Consider the following 17,970-nt stretch of genomic DNA (forward strand, 5'->3'; position numbering starts at 1 on the left):
AATTCCAGAGATAGTCTGGGGTGGGAAGAGAAGCCATTGTCGGAGATTCCCTGGCTATGAATGGATGAGTAAGAGTGGAACCAGGCAAGGTTAGTCCCACTCAGCTGGACAGCACAGGAGAAGCCTTAGAGGATGGTAGTGTGGTCACCAATGCCCCATTTCTGGTCTGTGCTGAGTTACATGATCTCTGCTGAAGCACTAGTCGGGATACTACACTCAACCATGTCGTCCTTGAGTAAGGAAGGGGAACAATGAACAGACATTTCAATCTATGTTCACTGCCCAGTGTAAGTTGTGGGTGTGCACAATAATTGCCTCTGTTTTGATCCCTTCTGTGGTCAAATAGTGTGCTGGTTCTCACTATCTGAGCTTGCAGATAATGGATGGCCAGTGGGGTGAGGTATGAGACAGCAACTAGCACCTGTGGAATTATCTTGTAATGTGATTCAGTCTCCAGGAGAATGATAGAAAATTGGGAGGGGGTGAAATGGATGTAACTAGTTGTTCTGTGTTCTTATCTGTAGGATTTTCTTTTTTAAAATTGCTGAGAGTGTTAGAAAATAAATATTTCACCAAGTTTCACCCATGTAGATGGGTTATTTTGGCTGGTAGCTGGTCTGATACAAAAAGATGCATCACATTTTGGCAATTAGTGGCCTTTGACGTGTCACTTCAGAAAAAATTTTCAATTTATGCTAAACCATCTTGCTGTACATGACCGACCGACATTGTTTAATCTGCACTCAGACAAACGAGAAGAGTAAAAGTATTTTTTTTAATTAACTCCTGTTTTTAACTTTATTCCTTGACTGAGACAGGCAGTTGGCCTACTTACTGGTACACTGTCAATCATTATTGAACCAGGAATTGTGAAAATTATGGTACTGGCATCAGGCAGCACAGACCAGGATTGATGGAGGCCAAGCCTAGTCCGTATGCGCCAGTGCTTCTTAAAAACATTTGGTTGAATCTTTATCTAACTATTGTGATGGAACACCCCCAAGTTTGTGAATCCCATGAAGGCTAAATGCACAATTTTAATTCTTAATTCAGAATCGTAATTTATATGTCAAGTGTAGGTGACCTGAACATTTGAGCGAGTTTTGCTTTATGAATCAGTCTTTGATTGTAGTTAGAAGTCCCTCTCTCAGCAAGCTGGTTAAGTATTGTAGTGGATTGAATCGGTTTTTAAACAGCACCCTTTCGTGCTCTGCTCTTGTACTTCAGAACTTAGCTGACTTGTCAGAAAATGCTGGAAATCCACAGTAGGTCAGTCAGACAGGCAAATGTTTCTATTTGGTTCTCTTCATCAGCTGGTCCCACCCAAAATCTTTTAGGTGAGTAACCTGCTGTAGCTTTCCAGCAGTTTCCTGTTTTAGTTCTGATTTCTAACATGCAGAAGCTTTATTTTTATCTGTATTAACTCATCACCCACATCCCAGCATATAAAAGTTCCAAGTAATTGTTATTGCCTGAAACCATGACCATTCAAAATCATTTTTCTCTCAGATCTTTAATTTTCTTGTACCAATAAAATATTAGTATTGCTGAAAAAAAGAGACATGCTGTCCGAAGCTTTTCATCTTGCACTCATCAGGACAGATGCAAGAATGCCAAATTTTAAAGGGAGCAACAATTTATACTGCATGAGAGAAGGGTGCTGCTTGGTTGGCAAGTCAACGCTGGTTGAAGCGTTGCCATGGGGAATGCACCAGGGAGCTATTGTCCCCCACTCTTTGTTTAATTCAAAAAAGACACCATGCCTGCACATGTTCCTTTTGCCTACATATATTCATCTGCAGGGTCCTGTCCTCTGCAGGCAAAAGGAACATGTCTAGGCGTTGTGCCTTTTTTGAATTAAGCAAAGCATGGGGGTCAATAGTTCCCTGGTGCATTCTCCATGGCAACGCCTCAACCAACCAGCACCCTTCTCTCATGCAGTATAAGTTGTTGCTCCCTTTGAAATTTGGTGGTGTTGCGTTTGTCCTGATGAGTGCACGATAAAAAGCTTCAACAGCATGTCTTTTTTTCAGCAGTACTCAAGTTCTGCACTACCAAACGACTATTAATAAAGTATTACCTGAAGAAACATTACAAAACTATATAGTGGCTTTGGCACAACCAATGGAACAGACCATTATCCTCCCGCCTTGGTTTGGAGCTGGATGCGAGTGTTAGATTTGGAGGAGAAATTAAGAGATTCTTTCTAGGGAACTAACTTGAAAGACAGAGTTATTGAATAAGACTTCTAAAGTGACTCTTGTCCTTTTTTTAAAAAAAAAATAAACTAATGAACCAGTTCAAATGGACCCAATGAATACTCTGTTTATGTGGGAAAATGGTATAATTGAATTTGCTCTTTGGGGCGAGGTATAGTGGGCTCAAGGAAGGGAATAAAAATGGATAATTCAAATTTGATTTTCAATATTTGTGATTTTTGAAATCTATTTGGTCTTTTTGAAAAGGTTTAAAGGATTGATAGCATATTTATCATTCAATGATACTCATTGTCCCAAACTGGAGAGTGGAGCCCAGCAAGGTCAACTCTTAAAATCTGTTTAAAATCTACATTTCAATTTTTTTTTAAACTCCAATTTTCTTCCCTTTCTCTCTTACTCTTCTGACTCATGCTGGGGTAGAGCTCCATGGAGTATCGGCTGGTGTCAAGTACCTCACAGAGGTGCTCCTTCTTTGCATTTGGCTCCAAGTGAGGGGCAAGCGTCTCCTAACCCAGATCTATATATGCCTGCCTTCCATTGGATGGTGAGCAGGATTGTGAAAATTCTGATCAGTTTTCCGCCTTCCCTGTTCCTCTGAGACCAAATTGTAGCACAGCTAACAGCATCCTTGCTACATCAGCTAATTCAACGCAGGCCAATGATCAAATTTGGATCTTCCTGGTGTGTGGGACTCCATTCCACACCAGTCAGTGCATTTACCCTTGAAGCTGTCTGGGAGCTTTGTTTCATTTCTTTTAAGTGCTATATATTCTGTTCCCATCGAGGTCATTTCTGCCCTTTGAGGGGAAATTGAGTCAGTCTTCTCAGGGCTCTACTACTTAAATCCATTCATGTATAAGCACACCTCTCCTGTGTTTCCCAGGTAGTGACTGTCCTCACTGGATGGTCCCTATTAGTATCTGCACCAGCGAAGATGTAAGCTGTGATAATATGAAGGTGTTACTGGACCAGCCAGAGATGACTATCACTGTGAAGAATGTGAAACCGGACCAATGGATAAAGGTAGGTCACCAGAGAGCTTCAGAAGTAGTTTAGAGTATGTATTCTTTTCTATCTTTCAGTTGAATAGACTTTTTTCTACCCACTTTAGGTCTTTGCAAAAAAGCAGGCAGGCAACCAATCTGCCCCTTGGCATGTGCTAACATTGCTGTTTAACGAACTTGTAGGTGCACAAGACAAGCCCAAGTGACTAACTTAATGCTTTGCCTCCACCCTTTTGTGCCTAACTTCCACTCTTGTGCCTTTATTTGAAGACATTCTGATAAGATCATGAATTCTGTGTGCAGCAATGATTCTTTGGTGCAATGCATTGAAGTCCCACAGTGTTGCCCAATGAGTTTGTATCTCTGATTGTCAACAAACTATCAGCTTGATCTCATTCTTTTGGTGGTTTGGGAAACATGCTGACTGGAGACCTGGCACTACAGAGGAGAAGGTCATTGCAAGCTAGATTTGCACATCTCCAAGTGTTAGTCTCAGAGTAGTTTGGTAGAAAAAGCGTGGTCCAGTGTAAACCAGGAAAGGGCATGGAGAGGAACTGCATTCGAAGGAGGGGAACTTTCAGCACTTTGTTTTTTCCTTCTGTAATTGATAGTTTCACAAAAAAAAAAGTACAAGACATACCAACTAGGATTTGAACTTCGGCCTCTTAAGTTGGGGGCCTCATCTCCATTCCTTTTATTTTTAAATTTTTTTCCTGATCGTAATCACAGTGCAGGATTGGAGTATGTCTGAAGAGTATGTTGGCCATATATATATACAGTTCTCCTCGTAAGTTGTGCATCAGTGCCCTGCACTGTAGAACAGTTGAGAAATAAGTAAAACATGAGAAACTAGAAATCTGAAATGAAAACAAAAAATGCTGGAAATAGACAGTCAGGCATCTGTAAAGAGAATAGACTGGGTGAACTTTTCAAATGTGTACTCTTCATCGGACAAGTGTCATGAAGGGGTACATTCCTGGAATGTCCTATGTTATGCAGTACTTCTCTCTACAGATGATCCACTGAGTATGTCCAGCATTTTCTGTTAATTACAGTTGGAAAAGACAGTGCCGAGCCTCCTGCACCACAAGTTTCTAGTATTGATCGAGCCATTTAAGGAGCTGAGGTGAGGAAACTGCATGCTCCTTACAAGGAACGGATGGAAAAGCTGGCTTATCCTCCACCATTCTGTAGCGGAGTCTCTTAAAGTTGCACCAGCGTATAAACAGCTGATTGCAGAGTCCAGTTATTTGGGTGTCAACTGTGAACTTTCTTGGCTAAGAAATTGTATGTAATCTTCAAAAATCTGAAGGGAAGCAAATGAAACAAGAAGGGGAAAGAAATTACACTGCCAGTGGAGTTTCATGACAGTGCTTAAAATAGACATTCAGTACAGGATTTGACTTGTGGACTCACAAGTGTTGCTTATTTTAGACCGTATAAATTCATTAATGACCTTCACAATTGCTAAACACTTGCTATACTTGTGTTGTTCATGCAGTTTTGTAGTTTGCTTCCTTTGCTGCATCTTAAAGTCATCCTGCAAAATTATGAAGCCTAAAAGCATAATTTTCCATTCATTTACATCAAATAATTTTTGGGTTGTAATACTGCTAATCTAGCATGTAAATATGTGCCCCTCCCACTATTTGTGTGCTTCTGTTTTTGTGCTTGAGAGATTGTGTCCATCTATCTCTTTCTGTTCTGATGAAGGGTCACTGACCTGAAACATTAACTCTGCTTCTCTCTGCACAGATGCTGTCAGACCTGCTGAGTATTTCCAGCATTTCTTGTTTTTATTTCAGAATTCCAGCATCTGCAGTATTTTGCTTTCATCTCTTTCTGTGTGCTTGTCGCTTTCTGTGTTTCACTGTGCCTGTCCCTCTCATTGTGCCCTATCCTCGCGTGCTCTGTCTCCCTCTGTGTTTCTGTTTGTATGGTTCTTTCTGTGTGTGTGTCTGGATCTTTTTGTCTCTGCCACTCTGACCCTGTGCTTTTCTCTCTGATGTGTTTCTCTCACTCTGCCCCATCCTCTCATGTTTTATCCATGTGTCTTCCCCTCTGTATTTGTGTTTGTGTGTCTCTTTCTCTGTGTGGCCTTGTTTCCATCTTTCCTCCCTCTGTCTCTTTCTTTCTCCCTCTCTTTCTCCATATGTGCCTCTCTTGTCTATCACTGTCACTTGTCTGTTTTTCTTCTTAAAGAAACCAAGTAAATAAACAGATGGTGCTCTGTTCCCTTAACATGATCAATTAGCTCTACAGCTGCTGCCAAGTGGATTTTTTAAAAATGCTGCATAACTTAAACGCACTTTATATCCGAAAAGACATAGTCAATTTTTTTATATCCATGTATTTAAGGCTACTTTGCTCTGCCTGTTTGATGACAGCCAAAATGTGCAATTTACTTGGATGAAATTTGGTGAAATGTCAAACTAATAGACTTGGTAATATTCACGTAAAAGGGAAGGATCGCAGTAATGTTATTAGTTGGGTTCTTGCCTCATTAGTATAATTAAGTTTTTATTTTAGCAAGAAGGGTAGCCTTTTAAGGCATTTATTTTAGAATCAGGCAGTGACCATCACAACATTTAATTATTTGGCTATTGGTAATACAGAGACATCAGTCTTAAAACCCACCTGTAGCAAGAGACCATGAGTTCACATCAATTCTAGTCAAATTTAGATTTGAATATATTGTCAGTTCACCTGTCTTGAAACACCATGTAAACTCAGTTCCAGTTGTGGTTGTTAAAAATCTGGTGACAGTCTAAAATCCCATTTTTTTTATGGTGCATTTGTATCTATAAACAAGGGGAATAGGGAGCAATTAGTTACATGAATAATTCTGAGCTTCTCTGGATCCGCGAACATTTCATAGTGACAGTTATAACTAAGTAGTGCAAATCCTGTAGCAAAGTCTTCTGTTGGCTATCCAGTACTCCTTTCACAAGTGTTCAGATTCAGCTGATTAATCTGACATCGGAAGTCTACTCCTTCTAGCTCATGAAAAAAATGCCTACTTATATACTGTCTGCCTTTGCCTTGCGAGAACCATCTCATAATCTACCACAATAACTTACCCCTTGTTTATATTGTTCACTGCTGCACGAGTCTGTATTTGCAGATGAATTTATGCCTATTGTTCCCAAATAATACGTACGTATTACATTATTAGGACATCTGTTCAATGGAATAAAGATCATTAATAAAATACAAAAGAAATTGCATATGCACAAGTATTGTATGCACAATTGAGGTATTCGTGATCCCCATCCATTTTCTCCTCAATTACTCTGACTCTGAAATTGAAGTAGGACCAGGAGACATGATTTGCATTGTTTAGTTTCCAAAATGGCCACTGCACTACTCCAGATTTACAGATGAATCTGAGCCTATTGTAGACCAAACAATGCATGAATTTATCCACTAGGTGTAGGTAGTCAGTTAAACCTGACAATTTATGAACAGTCAAATGTATAATAAACTGGGAGAGTGAAGAAAACAGGTGGTTCAAAAGGACGACTCCTTTGATAATGGTTCTGATCTTGCTGGCCATCTGAGCTAGTAAGAATCTGGTAATATCTGTACCTCAGTGGGGATACAACTGTAATGGAACTGTTAATTCATATAGCCTTTGTGATGAAATGTTATGTTTTTAATATTTGATGTAGACTCGGCTTTGGAACCAGTATTTAGAATTGGTCTTCCCCTTCCCTATTCACGCTGGGATTAAAGTGAGGAAGCTGTATGTATGAAGAATTCATGATTCAAAAAAAAAGTGTTACTTTCCCCCTTTCCACATGAGCGTATCAATTCCTCTCCTGGAGGGATCATGTTCATGCTAGAGCTGAATGCTGGTGGACAAGCACCTGTGATGAGGCCTGCGTCATTGATGCTGTAAGCCTGATGCTAGAAGATGCACTACAGCAACCTGGTACGATTTTCATCTGGTTTCTGGCAACTGCCTGAACTGCGTTCATTAGTTCCCCAGGAACTCAGCAGAACCTTCCCTCCCTCAGAGCCATTTTTAAGTTGATTGGTGGGACAGGTAAGGTAGCAGCAAACTCAAGAGGTTGTGCTATTAGATTGATAAAGTATTCAGAGTACCAGGACTAACCAAGTTGTTTCATTGCAGCTTTTAATGCAGTATTCGTGATTTGATTGGGTTGACATTAGCAAGAAAATAATCCTAACTGTGCATACATTTACTAGGATTCAGCTATACTGGCCCTGGTGCTGTATGGTAAATCTATCTAATGCAATGCACTACCTGCTTCAAAGAACAAGGGGGAATAGATGTTCTTGACAAGTAAATATATACACATTGGGATTTCTACACAAATGTGCACGAATCATTCTCTTTGTGCTTTCCTTTTGTTTAAACTTTAGTTGAACCCAGGAACAGTGGGATTCTGTCGCATTCAGTACAGTCCAACAATGCTCGAGAGTTTGCTACCCAGTATCCGGAACCTTGCACTCCCTCCTGTAGACCGGCTAGGACTTCAGAATGACTTGTTTTCACTGGTAAGTAGGGAGGGACTGGGAAGTGTCCAAGTAAAATACGTTGCTCATGTTCTTGAAAAGGTGCACATATCCGAGCTACAGCAGACGTCTGAAGCATTAAAATTCTCCTTGCAGAAGCCCAGATGCACAAATTTTCTTTAAGTAAAACTGTTTTTTGATCAAAATTTAATTCTGAAAAAGTCAAGTAAATTCAAATTAATGGTAATCACCCATAGTGATTCATATTTTTTTCATATCGAGAATAGTAGCTGGGGGTGAGTCAAAAGTTCAAATGATGAAGTGTGAGTTAACTGAAGTCATTTATAATTGATCTGAATGCTAAGATTGGGTTGCTTGCTTGAAGTTACTCCACAGTGTTAATTTGAACCTGCATGGCTTTCTGTGGGTTATGTTGTTCAGGTTCAGCTGTTGTGTTAATGGTGATTGCTGTCTCCATGTCATTGTTGAATGATTATATCTACAGTGCAAGATTAGTGATTTATACTCATACTGTGAGTTTACCAAGTTATGAAGAAATTTAATCTGTAGTTATAATTTATCAATGCAAAAAGACAGGTTAAAATAAGGGTCTGCATTAATCACCTATGTATTTGTGCATTTCCAAAGTCTCACTTGATCAAAGTTCTTGGGCTAAATGTTGTATATTGGAATACATTTACACAGCATAAGAAGTGAGGTCCCTCTAGTGCCACATTCAAATGCTCAATGTTCCTCTTGGGTTCCTAAATTGGTTCTGGAGAAACATGCATGTACTTTGTTGTCTTGTTTGTTTCTTTAGTGTGTTTTAGAAGTTACGTATGCCACAAATATAGCAAAATGTATGTTTCCTTCTCGTACAGAGCACAGGTAATGTCTGTGTGATGTTGCTTATGCATTGTAAAGATGTGACGAATATGTTGACATTTCCTATGCAGGCAATAGCAATGAGAGGAATTTAAATTTTTTTTTACTTTGAGTGGCAAACCTACTTGTATCCATATCTGTAGATGTTAGTGATACCTTGAGGTTGAAAAGAAAACTACTTATTAATGTGCCCTGAACTGCAAGATGATTGACTGCACAAATTGCGTTTAGCCACAGTTGAGAACTGGACATTAACAATTGTGGACTTAAATTAATTAAAATGCAAACACTTCAGTATAATTAATTCTCAAACCCCGTCCCCAGAGAAATGGTCAAAAAAAAATCCGAAAAAACACTCCCCTCCTTAAAACCTACTTATTTGGCATTGCTTTTGATCACCCCTTGTCATGTCTTCTTTGGATTGTTATCCATTTTTCTCCCTCCCTTCAGTGCCTTGAGACTTTTCAAAGTTTAAAGTGTTTTATAAATAATAGTTGCACCTGAGGCATACTTTTGAAGCAGACTGAAAGCAGTTTTACTCTGCATTTGGCACAGTCATATTATGCATGACCAGAGCAGCCCTTCAACAACTGCAAAACTGTTTCATTCTCCAAGACTGACATCTGTCACCTCAGTGAGCCAATCCCGCTTCGTATGCCACCCCCCACCCCCAACTGCCTGCTGACTAGGTGAATCAGTCTGGCATTCATGTTGCTTGGGTGTGAAACTGATCTCTAGTATGAAATGGAGAGACATCCTGTTATTCAAAGACTTTGGCATTCTTGAATCATATGATTATTTCACTTATGTAAAAGATGCTTTAAATTGCTCTCTTGTGACGAGCGTACTGATGAGTTGTTTGTGAGATAATTGGGAGGTTAACCAAGTAGCAACTCTTCCCACTGGCCCATCTCCAAATGACTGTCACAATGTTTGCGATCTGGATGTGAAACAAATTCATGTAACGAGTACCACGCATTAGGCTGCAATGAAAAGGCGTTAGATAAAATGCTAATGGTAGCCCTGGTGATAAAGTACATTGGCTGTCTACGCTGCCATAGAATGTATTCTTGCAATTCTGCCACCCACCAAGTTCCCCATCACAACTATGCTAGTTAAGGGAGGCACCAAGTGGTCACAGAGAGGTGGGAAATTCTGAGGCTGAGTCACTTTGGTCTGCCCTTGCATGTCTCTGAGCAGCACTGAGATGCAAGGGAAAGGGGTTGCTGGTCTGTGATGTGGGGTAAGCTTGGGGAAGAGGATGAAATTTATTTTTTCAGAAAAAAACAATTGCTACCTGATGTTCCAAGGAGATTCTACTCCCATCATTTGCATCTGAAGCAACAACCTTGTTGAAATTTTGACTTTGCAATTAGAAATTAGAACAATAAATTAGAAATAGTTAACTAGACACTTAATAGCGGTTTTTATATTTACCCTAAATCAGTCTTCATCCTCTCCTCCCCATTTTTTATTTATTACACCAGTTGTTGGACCTCCACTGCTTAGTAGTTTTTTTTAAAAACTTATTTATTCATTGGATGTGGGTGTCACTGGCAAGGCCAGCATTAACTACCTATCCTTAGTTGTCCATGAGAAGGTGGTGGTGAGCTGCAGTCCATTTGCTAAAAATATGCCCATCGTGCTGTCAGGTAGTGAGTTTCAGGATCTTGATCCAACGACAGTGGAAGAATGGTGATATATTTCCAAGTCAGGACGTGACCTGAGGAACTTGGAGGTGATGGCGTTCCCATGCGCCTGCTGCCTTTGCCCTTCTAAGTGTTAGAGGTTGTGGGTTTGGGAGGGGCTGTCAAAGAAACCTTGGCGAGTAGCTGCAGTGCACATTGTGCCGGTGGTGGATGGGGTGCCATTCAAGCATGCTGCATTGTCCTGAATGTTGTTGAGCTTCTTGAGTGTTGGAGCTGCACTCATCCAGGCAAGCAGAGAGTATTCCACCACCCTTTTGACTTGTACCTTGTCGGTGATGACAAGGCTCTGGGGCCTTGGTGAGTCAATCGCCACACAATACCCAGCCTTTGACCTCTTGTAACTACAGTATATGGTTGGTCCAGTTAGGCTTCTGGTTAATGGTGACTCCCATTGCAACTGCAAGATTGTTGTCCTGTGTCTACAGAGCAACTATCTTTGCATGAGTCTGCACAACCATTATTTGCTTGAACATTAGGTCAACACAAAGCAACACAGCTGACAAAAGGAGGATCGCAGAAGTGACTAAAAGGATGCTTGCATTCATCTGAATTACAAGGTCGGATGTCTATACAAGGTGTCCTCCCTTAATCATTCCTTGAAACCATTCGCCAGAGACCGGCATAAAACTGACAATCTGCATGGAAATGACCCTTAGACAAATTCCATTCTGACAGTTTAGATGCATTTTTAAAATTGTCTTCATAGTTTTCAAACCCCTTTAAAAGTATTCAGTACAAAACATAAAATTTAACAATCAAGTTGGGAGACATTTCTAAGTACAATATTTTAGCAATAACACAGGGAGCGAAAAGTCTACACATTTTCATTTGAGTTTGTACATCAACTGAAGATTGGAGATAAACCAGAGTGAGCTTTAAACAAAAAGCCATTTGTGTGAAACAGCCTGAGCTGTTGAAGCCCGTAAAAACCTCATTTCAAATGTCGTACAATAGGCACAGTGCTTTAGTTACCATTTTAATGTTTAGTTCTTGGAGGTTAATCTTGTTCATATTTACCACCAGCTCAGCATTACTCTATCCGCTGTCCTCTGCAATCATTCAAAGATCGGTTAAACAGGATTAATTGAGAAGTAAACTCTTTAAATTTTCTCCATTTCCATTTTCAGCACATTTCTACTTCTGTTCATGGTTGCCTAGAAGACTTTTATCAAAGTAGGTGCCATGACTACAAATTTTCTGTGAAATTACTGGTCCTGTAAAACTTTTTTTAATATAAATGATTTGAACATGGATGAAAGAGGAACAGCATAAAAGTTTATTAATGCCAAATTGGGTACACGGGAAAACTCCGTAGAGGTTTGAGGGTGGAGAGTTAGATGGCAGAGCCAGTTCAATGCCAAAGATTGTGAAATCATCCATTTTTAGATGATAAACTGTGAAAGGAAGTAAAAAGAAAGACTTGTATTTATTTAGCACCTTGTATGACCTCAGGACGTCCCACTGTGCTTTACAATCAGTGAAGTACTTTTGAATTGTAGGAAACAAGGCAGCCAATGTATGTGTAACAAGTTGCCACAAACAACAATGATGTTGGATGAGGGACAAATATTGGCCAGGACACCAGGGAGAGCGTCCCTGCCCTTTTTCGAATTGTGGATCTTTTACGTCCACCTGAGAGGGGCGCATACGGGTCCTGGGTTTAACATCACATCACAAAAATGGCATCTCCAGCAGTGCAGCACTCCCTCAGTAAATTGTCTCTGGACTGGGGTTTGAATCCACAACCTTTTGACTCAAAGTGATGCTTACTTGAGCCATGGCTGACATCTAAAATTTAAAGCTACTGTCCCTGAATGGTTGTCAGCTGTGAAGTGCATTGGGATATCCTGAGGGTGTAAAAGGTGCAGTGCAAATGTTACCCTGTTGTTGCAGCAAAGTAGAGAGGAATTAACTAGCTTGAAGTATGTCTTTCAGAATAAAATATGGGGTATTTCCGCATATAGTCTGGCGGGAGGGCCTGCCCAAGTGATGGAGCAAATGCATCTCATTCCCTTATCAACCTTAGCTTCTGAGAAAATGGGGCACATGTGATCATTGTAATTGCACACTTTGGACCTGATCTGTATCAGTGTATGGTTCTTGAGTGAGTTAAAATCTTGCCCATTGTATTGGAAATGTGTTCAATGCTATCTTTCCTTAAATGACCCCAAACATTAGAAAGTTAATTTCCCAACATGATACCTCCATTTCTGGTTAGGGTTTCATGGTTACAGGAGCCCATCTGTTGATACTGCTACCCTGTAATGTGCAGAACTCGGATAGGTTCACACTTGTACAATAGTTAGGAGATAAGCAGACATTGTATCCCTCTGAACTTGCATAGAATGCTTCTAAATTTTTAGTAACTTTGGTAAAACTACCCCAAGTAAAATAGCTATAGCACTTTTTAACCCCATATTTCCTCAATTGGCATTTGTGAGGCAGCTAGCTTCAGTAAGAGGAGCACAGTAGGGATACATACGCAGTGGGAGAGAGGTGGGGTGCATCAGTCCAGGCAGACAGTAACTTTTGCTGGATGTGCAGACTTTGGGACAGTAGTGCCCAGGATTTAGCTGGTATGCATCTCAGACAGCAATTGGGTCTAATTTTGAACCTCTCCAACGTTTGCCAACAAAATATTTTCTGGTGACTCAAATGGGCACTGGATTGAATAAATTTAGCTTGCAAATTTGACATACTCTAAAAACAAAATAAGGCATGAAATTCTTAACTATCCTGAAGTCGTCGTCGTCTTCTTCTTTGGCCTCCTTATCTCGAGAGACAATGGGTAAGCGCCTGGAGGTGGTCAGTGGTGTGTGGAGCAGCGCCTGGAGTGGCTATAAAGGCCAATTCTAGAGTGACAGGCTCTTCCACAAGTGCTGCAGAAAAGTTTGTTTGTCAGGGCTGTTACACAGTTGGCTCTCCCCTTGTGCTTTTGTCTTTTTTCCTGCCAACTGCTAAGTCTCTTCGACTCGCCACACTTTAGCCCTGCCTTTTTGGCTGCCCGCCAGCTCTGGCGAACGCTGGCAACTGACTCCCACGACTTGTGATCAATGTCACAGGACCTCATGTAGCATTTGCAGATGTCTTTAAAGCGGAGACATGGACGGCCGGTGGGTCTGATACCAGTGGCGAGCTCGCTGTACAATGTCTTTGGGGATCCTGCCATCTTCCATGCAGCTCACATGGCCAAGCCATCTCGAGCGCCATTGACTCAGTAGTGTGTATAAGCTGGGGATGTTGGCCGCCTCGAGGACTTCTGTGTTGGAGATACGGTCCTGCCACCTGATGCCAAGTATTCTCCGGAGGCAGCGAAGATGGAATGAATTGAGACGTCTCTCTTGGCTGACATACGTTGTCCAGGCCTCACTGCCATAGAGCAATGTACTGAGGACACAGGCTTGATACACTTGGACTTTTGTGTTCCGTGTCAGTGTGCCATTTTCCCACACTCTCTTGGCCAGTCTGGACATAGCAGTGGAAGCCTTTCCCATGCGCTTGTTGATTTCTGCATCTAGAGACAGGTTATTGGTGATAGTTGAGCCTAGGTAGGTGAACTCTTGAACCACTTCCAGAGCGTGGTCGCCAATATTGATGGATGGAGCATTTCTGACGTCCTGCCCCATGATGTTCGTTTTCTTGAGGCTGATGGTTAGGCCAAATTCATAACAGGCAGCCGCAAACGTGTCGATGAGACTCTGCAGGCACTATTAATTCTTAACTATCCTGAAATTCTTAACTATCCTGAAGTGCAATTATTGAAACTGTGCAGTATTTGCTTAGCCATTTAGTTAATGTATCAGAATGTCCATGATACTAACTGGTCACCTTGAGCTGGTTTTCAATGTTAAAATTGATGTATAAGTGCAAGTTGTTGTTGTACCAGTAGTAACTATGTGGATGCAAAGCTCAAATCCTCTTTAACAAAACCAATTTGAAGTTATGTGCAGGTTTTCTTCTGGTTGCACTAATCATTTGTCCTTGACTTACTAAATCCCCAACTAGTGCTGCTCGTTGTTAACTGGTGGTATAAGCAGCTGAGCTTTTCATCGTTCAAACTGCTGGTCAGAGCTGAGCAGAACAATACACGGGGGAATCAGCTGTTGGGAAATGGCCAATTCTACTGTGGTTGGATTTTAATTACCTATATTACAACAGTGACTCCACTTCAAAAATTCTTCATTGGCAGTGAAGTACTTTGGGACATCCTGATGTTGTGAAAGGCACTATATAAATACAAGCTTGTTCTTCAGTTGAATTCCTGGGAAGTGTGGTCGTTCAGCTTGAAGCACTTTATTGTAACACAGGATGTTGTTGTAAATTCACTGTCAGTAGCCGGCTGATCAGATTTTTGGCTTTAATGAATGATCTAATTTTTTTTTGTGTGTGTTTTGCAGGCTCGAGCTGGCATTATCGGCACAGTGGAAGTTTTGAAAGTCATGGAGGCTTTTGTGAATGAGCCAAATTATACAGTGTGGAGCGATTTAAGCTGCAATCTGGGGACACTTTCTACCTTATTGTCCCACACAGATTTTCATGAAGACATTCAAGACTTCATTGTTGATCTGTTCTTGCACATTGGGCAGAAGCTTGGCTGGGACCCGAAGCACAGTGAGGGTATGATTTTAAACCCTAGTGACTTAAAAGTGATCTCTACTTAAAGCAACCATTTCTCTCCTTGGATGTTATTCATCCTGTTTAAATTGAATCCAAATTGAAAAGAGTGTGGCACATGTCTTCAATTTACAACCTGGAGTCACTTTCACACCAGAGTTGATTGGGTTTGAGTACCTGATATGGAGTGCCATGCAATGTCAAGGTGCTTCCTTCCCCTGTTTTCTTAGTGTCAATTGAGAAGCAGTAGGAAAAGTGACCATGTCTGTCTTGAATATTACCTTCTACCAGTTCAGAATTGATCATGGGAAAAGTTTGGAGACTCAGCCCTTCTGGTTGGCGAAGACTTGTCTGTGAATGGCCTGCATGTGCTGGGGGTTTGTAACATAGAACCATCACTAATCGTGCACAACAGTAAGATCCAAGAGTGTTAAATAAGTGTTCAAGTTAAAGACTGATACTGGAGTACACCAGCCAAAGATGAGAATCATGTGGATGTTACGGTTGCAGATAGTACAGTATCTGTCTATTGGGTCAGTGTCTGGTTCAGGTGGATGAACAAATATCGATGGGGAGGAGGAGGGTTTGCAGGCAAAGATGATCTTGCCGCAAAGCGGGTAGTCACGAGGAATTTTGCAGCCTGATCTCTTCCCCCACCCCGGCTGAAAGTTAGTTTTAGAAAAAACCTTTTGGAGGCAGTGCAGATATGTATTATGCACTGAAGATGTGCATCATTCCAGTTAATAATGGAGTGACAATGTAAGTGCACATGGAGAAGGGTGCTGCCTACATTACCCTGTGCTGTTTAAGAAAATCGTATGGAAGTAAGAATCCTCATGGGATTGGAGATGGAAAATTGGAGGATTGTTCGTTGAATGACGTGATATAAAAGCTTTTCTAACAGGGATGATAGGTACCCAGCTCACCCTGTAACAGATTTATAACTACTAAATGTTAGCTTTTCACTCTGTTTTATATTTTATACATTGACCTCAAGGATACTGAACATTATTGTAGGAAAAAATACTATCCATCTTCATGTTTCCCATCATAAATGTTCTTCCCTTCTGGTTTGGAGGAGGCATGAATATTTGTTGCTCTGATATTAATTAACCAGCCTTGAGGAGGGCAGATATTTCTGACTCTGGCATTCATACTGTGCTGACACCAACAATAGTTTGGTCAGTAAACACCTACAACAACAAAACACAGTTTAATGAGCCCATTACTGAAAGAACCATAGAAAAATTATGGCACAGAAAGAGGCCATTCAGCCCACTGTGCCTGCACCAGCTGAAAAAAATAGCTGCCCAATCTGATCTCACCTTCCAGCACCTGATCCTTAGCCTTGCAGGTTGCAGCATTTCAGGTGCAGGTCCAGGTACTTTTTAAATGAGTTGAGGGTTTCTGCCTCCACCACCGATCCGGGCAGTGAATTCCAGACACCCACCACCCTCTGGTTGAACAAGTTTTTCCTCATGTCCCTTCTAATCCTACCAGTCACCTTAACGGGCGAGACTAGAAGGAAGAGGACAAAATACCAGCAGTACAGAGGAGCCTAAAAATAAGTCAAGGTGTAGAACTTAGTGGATTTAATATAAGCAAAAAAAAATGATACGGAGGAAGTAATGGAATTTGAGAGACAACTCTCCAGAGACTTATGGCCTCCACTTCAGGGTATTAAAAGAAATAGGTGGTAAATTGCAGGTGCATAAATCATAATTTTCCAAGGCTCTCTAGATTCAGGAATTGTGCTTTTGGATTGGAAAATTGCAAATGTCACTCAGACAAATATCAGTTGCTGGAAAGTTAACTGCAGTCTATGAGCAACAGAGTGACTGAGCGCTCTGACAGATATCAGTTGATCAGAGAGCATCAGCATGGAATTGTGAAGGATAGTTCATGTTTCTCTAATCTTGTTACATCTTCCAAGTAGGTCAGTAGCATGGTGTATGGGGGAATGTCAATGGATGCTGTCTATATGGACTTTCAGAAGCCATTTGATGAGGTTCCACACAAATTATTCTTGTGAATGAGAGCGCATGGGATTGGAGTTAACCTTGCAACCTTGGTTGGTAATTGTTTGAGAGACAGAGAGTAGAGGTATAGGATTTATTCTCTGATGGGATGTGACGTGATGTTTCCCAGGCCTCAGTTTTTCACCATAGATATTAATGACTTGAGAGAAGGAATACAGAGTTATATATCCAGCTTTGCAAATGTCACTAATTTAAAAGACACAGTAAGTTGTGTAGAGGAGGAAGTTACAGAGGGATTTAAGTATTCATGTGCACAACTCTCTAAAAGCTAGTACACATGTAAAAAAGGTAATTAAAAAGGCTAATGGAATGTTGTCCTTTTATCTGAAGGAGGTTGGAATGCAAAGATAAGGAAGTGATGCTTCAGTTGTAGAGAGCATCGGTCAGACCCGATCTGGAAAACTGCATTCCATTTTTTGGCACTGAGCCTCGGAAAAGGTATTTTAGCCTTGGAAGAGATGCAGCACAGATTGACCAGAACGATACCAGGGCTTAAAGGGTTAAATTATGAGGACAGATTGCGTGAACTTGGCTTGTATTCCCTTGCGATTAGTAGGTAGAGGGGTAATCAAATCAAGGTATTTAAAATGATTAAAGGATTCAATGGGGGTAGTTACAGCAACACTATTTCCTCTCGTGGAGGAATCCAGGATAAGTCATAAACCTGAGTTAGGTCATTGAGGTGCAAAATCAGTAAGGACTTTTTCATGCAAAGGGCAATGAAAAGCTAGAACTCACGGCCCCCAAAAGGCTGTAGATGCTGAGTCAATTGAAATTTTCAAGACTCAGATCAGTAGATCATCGTCAGGTCAGGGAATCATGGGGTATAAAACAAATGGAAGTGAGGTTTTGATCAGCTACAGTCAAATTGGATAGTGGAACAGGCTCAAGGAGTTGAATGCCGTACTGCTGTTTCTGTGTTAATATTCTGGTATTTGGTTTAAGAATTAATGGTAACCTTAATCACTATTTAACAACAGCTTGCATTCGTGTAGTGTCTGAAACATAAAAAAGGGCT

At 40.9% G+C, this 17,970-nt stretch overlaps 1 protein-coding gene across 1 annotated transcript in view; it reads left to right on the forward strand.

Moving 5' to 3' along the window:
- Positions 1-17,970, forward strand: part of npepps (aminopeptidase puromycin sensitive) — a 225,265-nt gene that overhangs the window by 167,605 nt on the left and 39,690 nt on the right. The window contains exons 15-17 of the mRNA XM_068013580.1: positions 3,103-3,242; positions 7,613-7,747; positions 14,697-14,916. Of these exons, the coding sequence (XP_067869681.1) occupies positions 3,103-3,242; positions 7,613-7,747; positions 14,697-14,916 (495 nt within the window). The remainder of the gene's footprint in view (positions 1-3,102; positions 3,243-7,612; positions 7,748-14,696; positions 14,917-17,970) is intronic.

The sequence above is a fragment of the Heterodontus francisci genome, chromosome 33 (assembly GCF_036365525.1).
Source record: "Heterodontus francisci isolate sHetFra1 chromosome 33, sHetFra1.hap1, whole genome shotgun sequence".
Taxonomy (NCBI): domain Eukaryota; kingdom Metazoa; phylum Chordata; class Chondrichthyes; order Heterodontiformes; family Heterodontidae; genus Heterodontus; species Heterodontus francisci.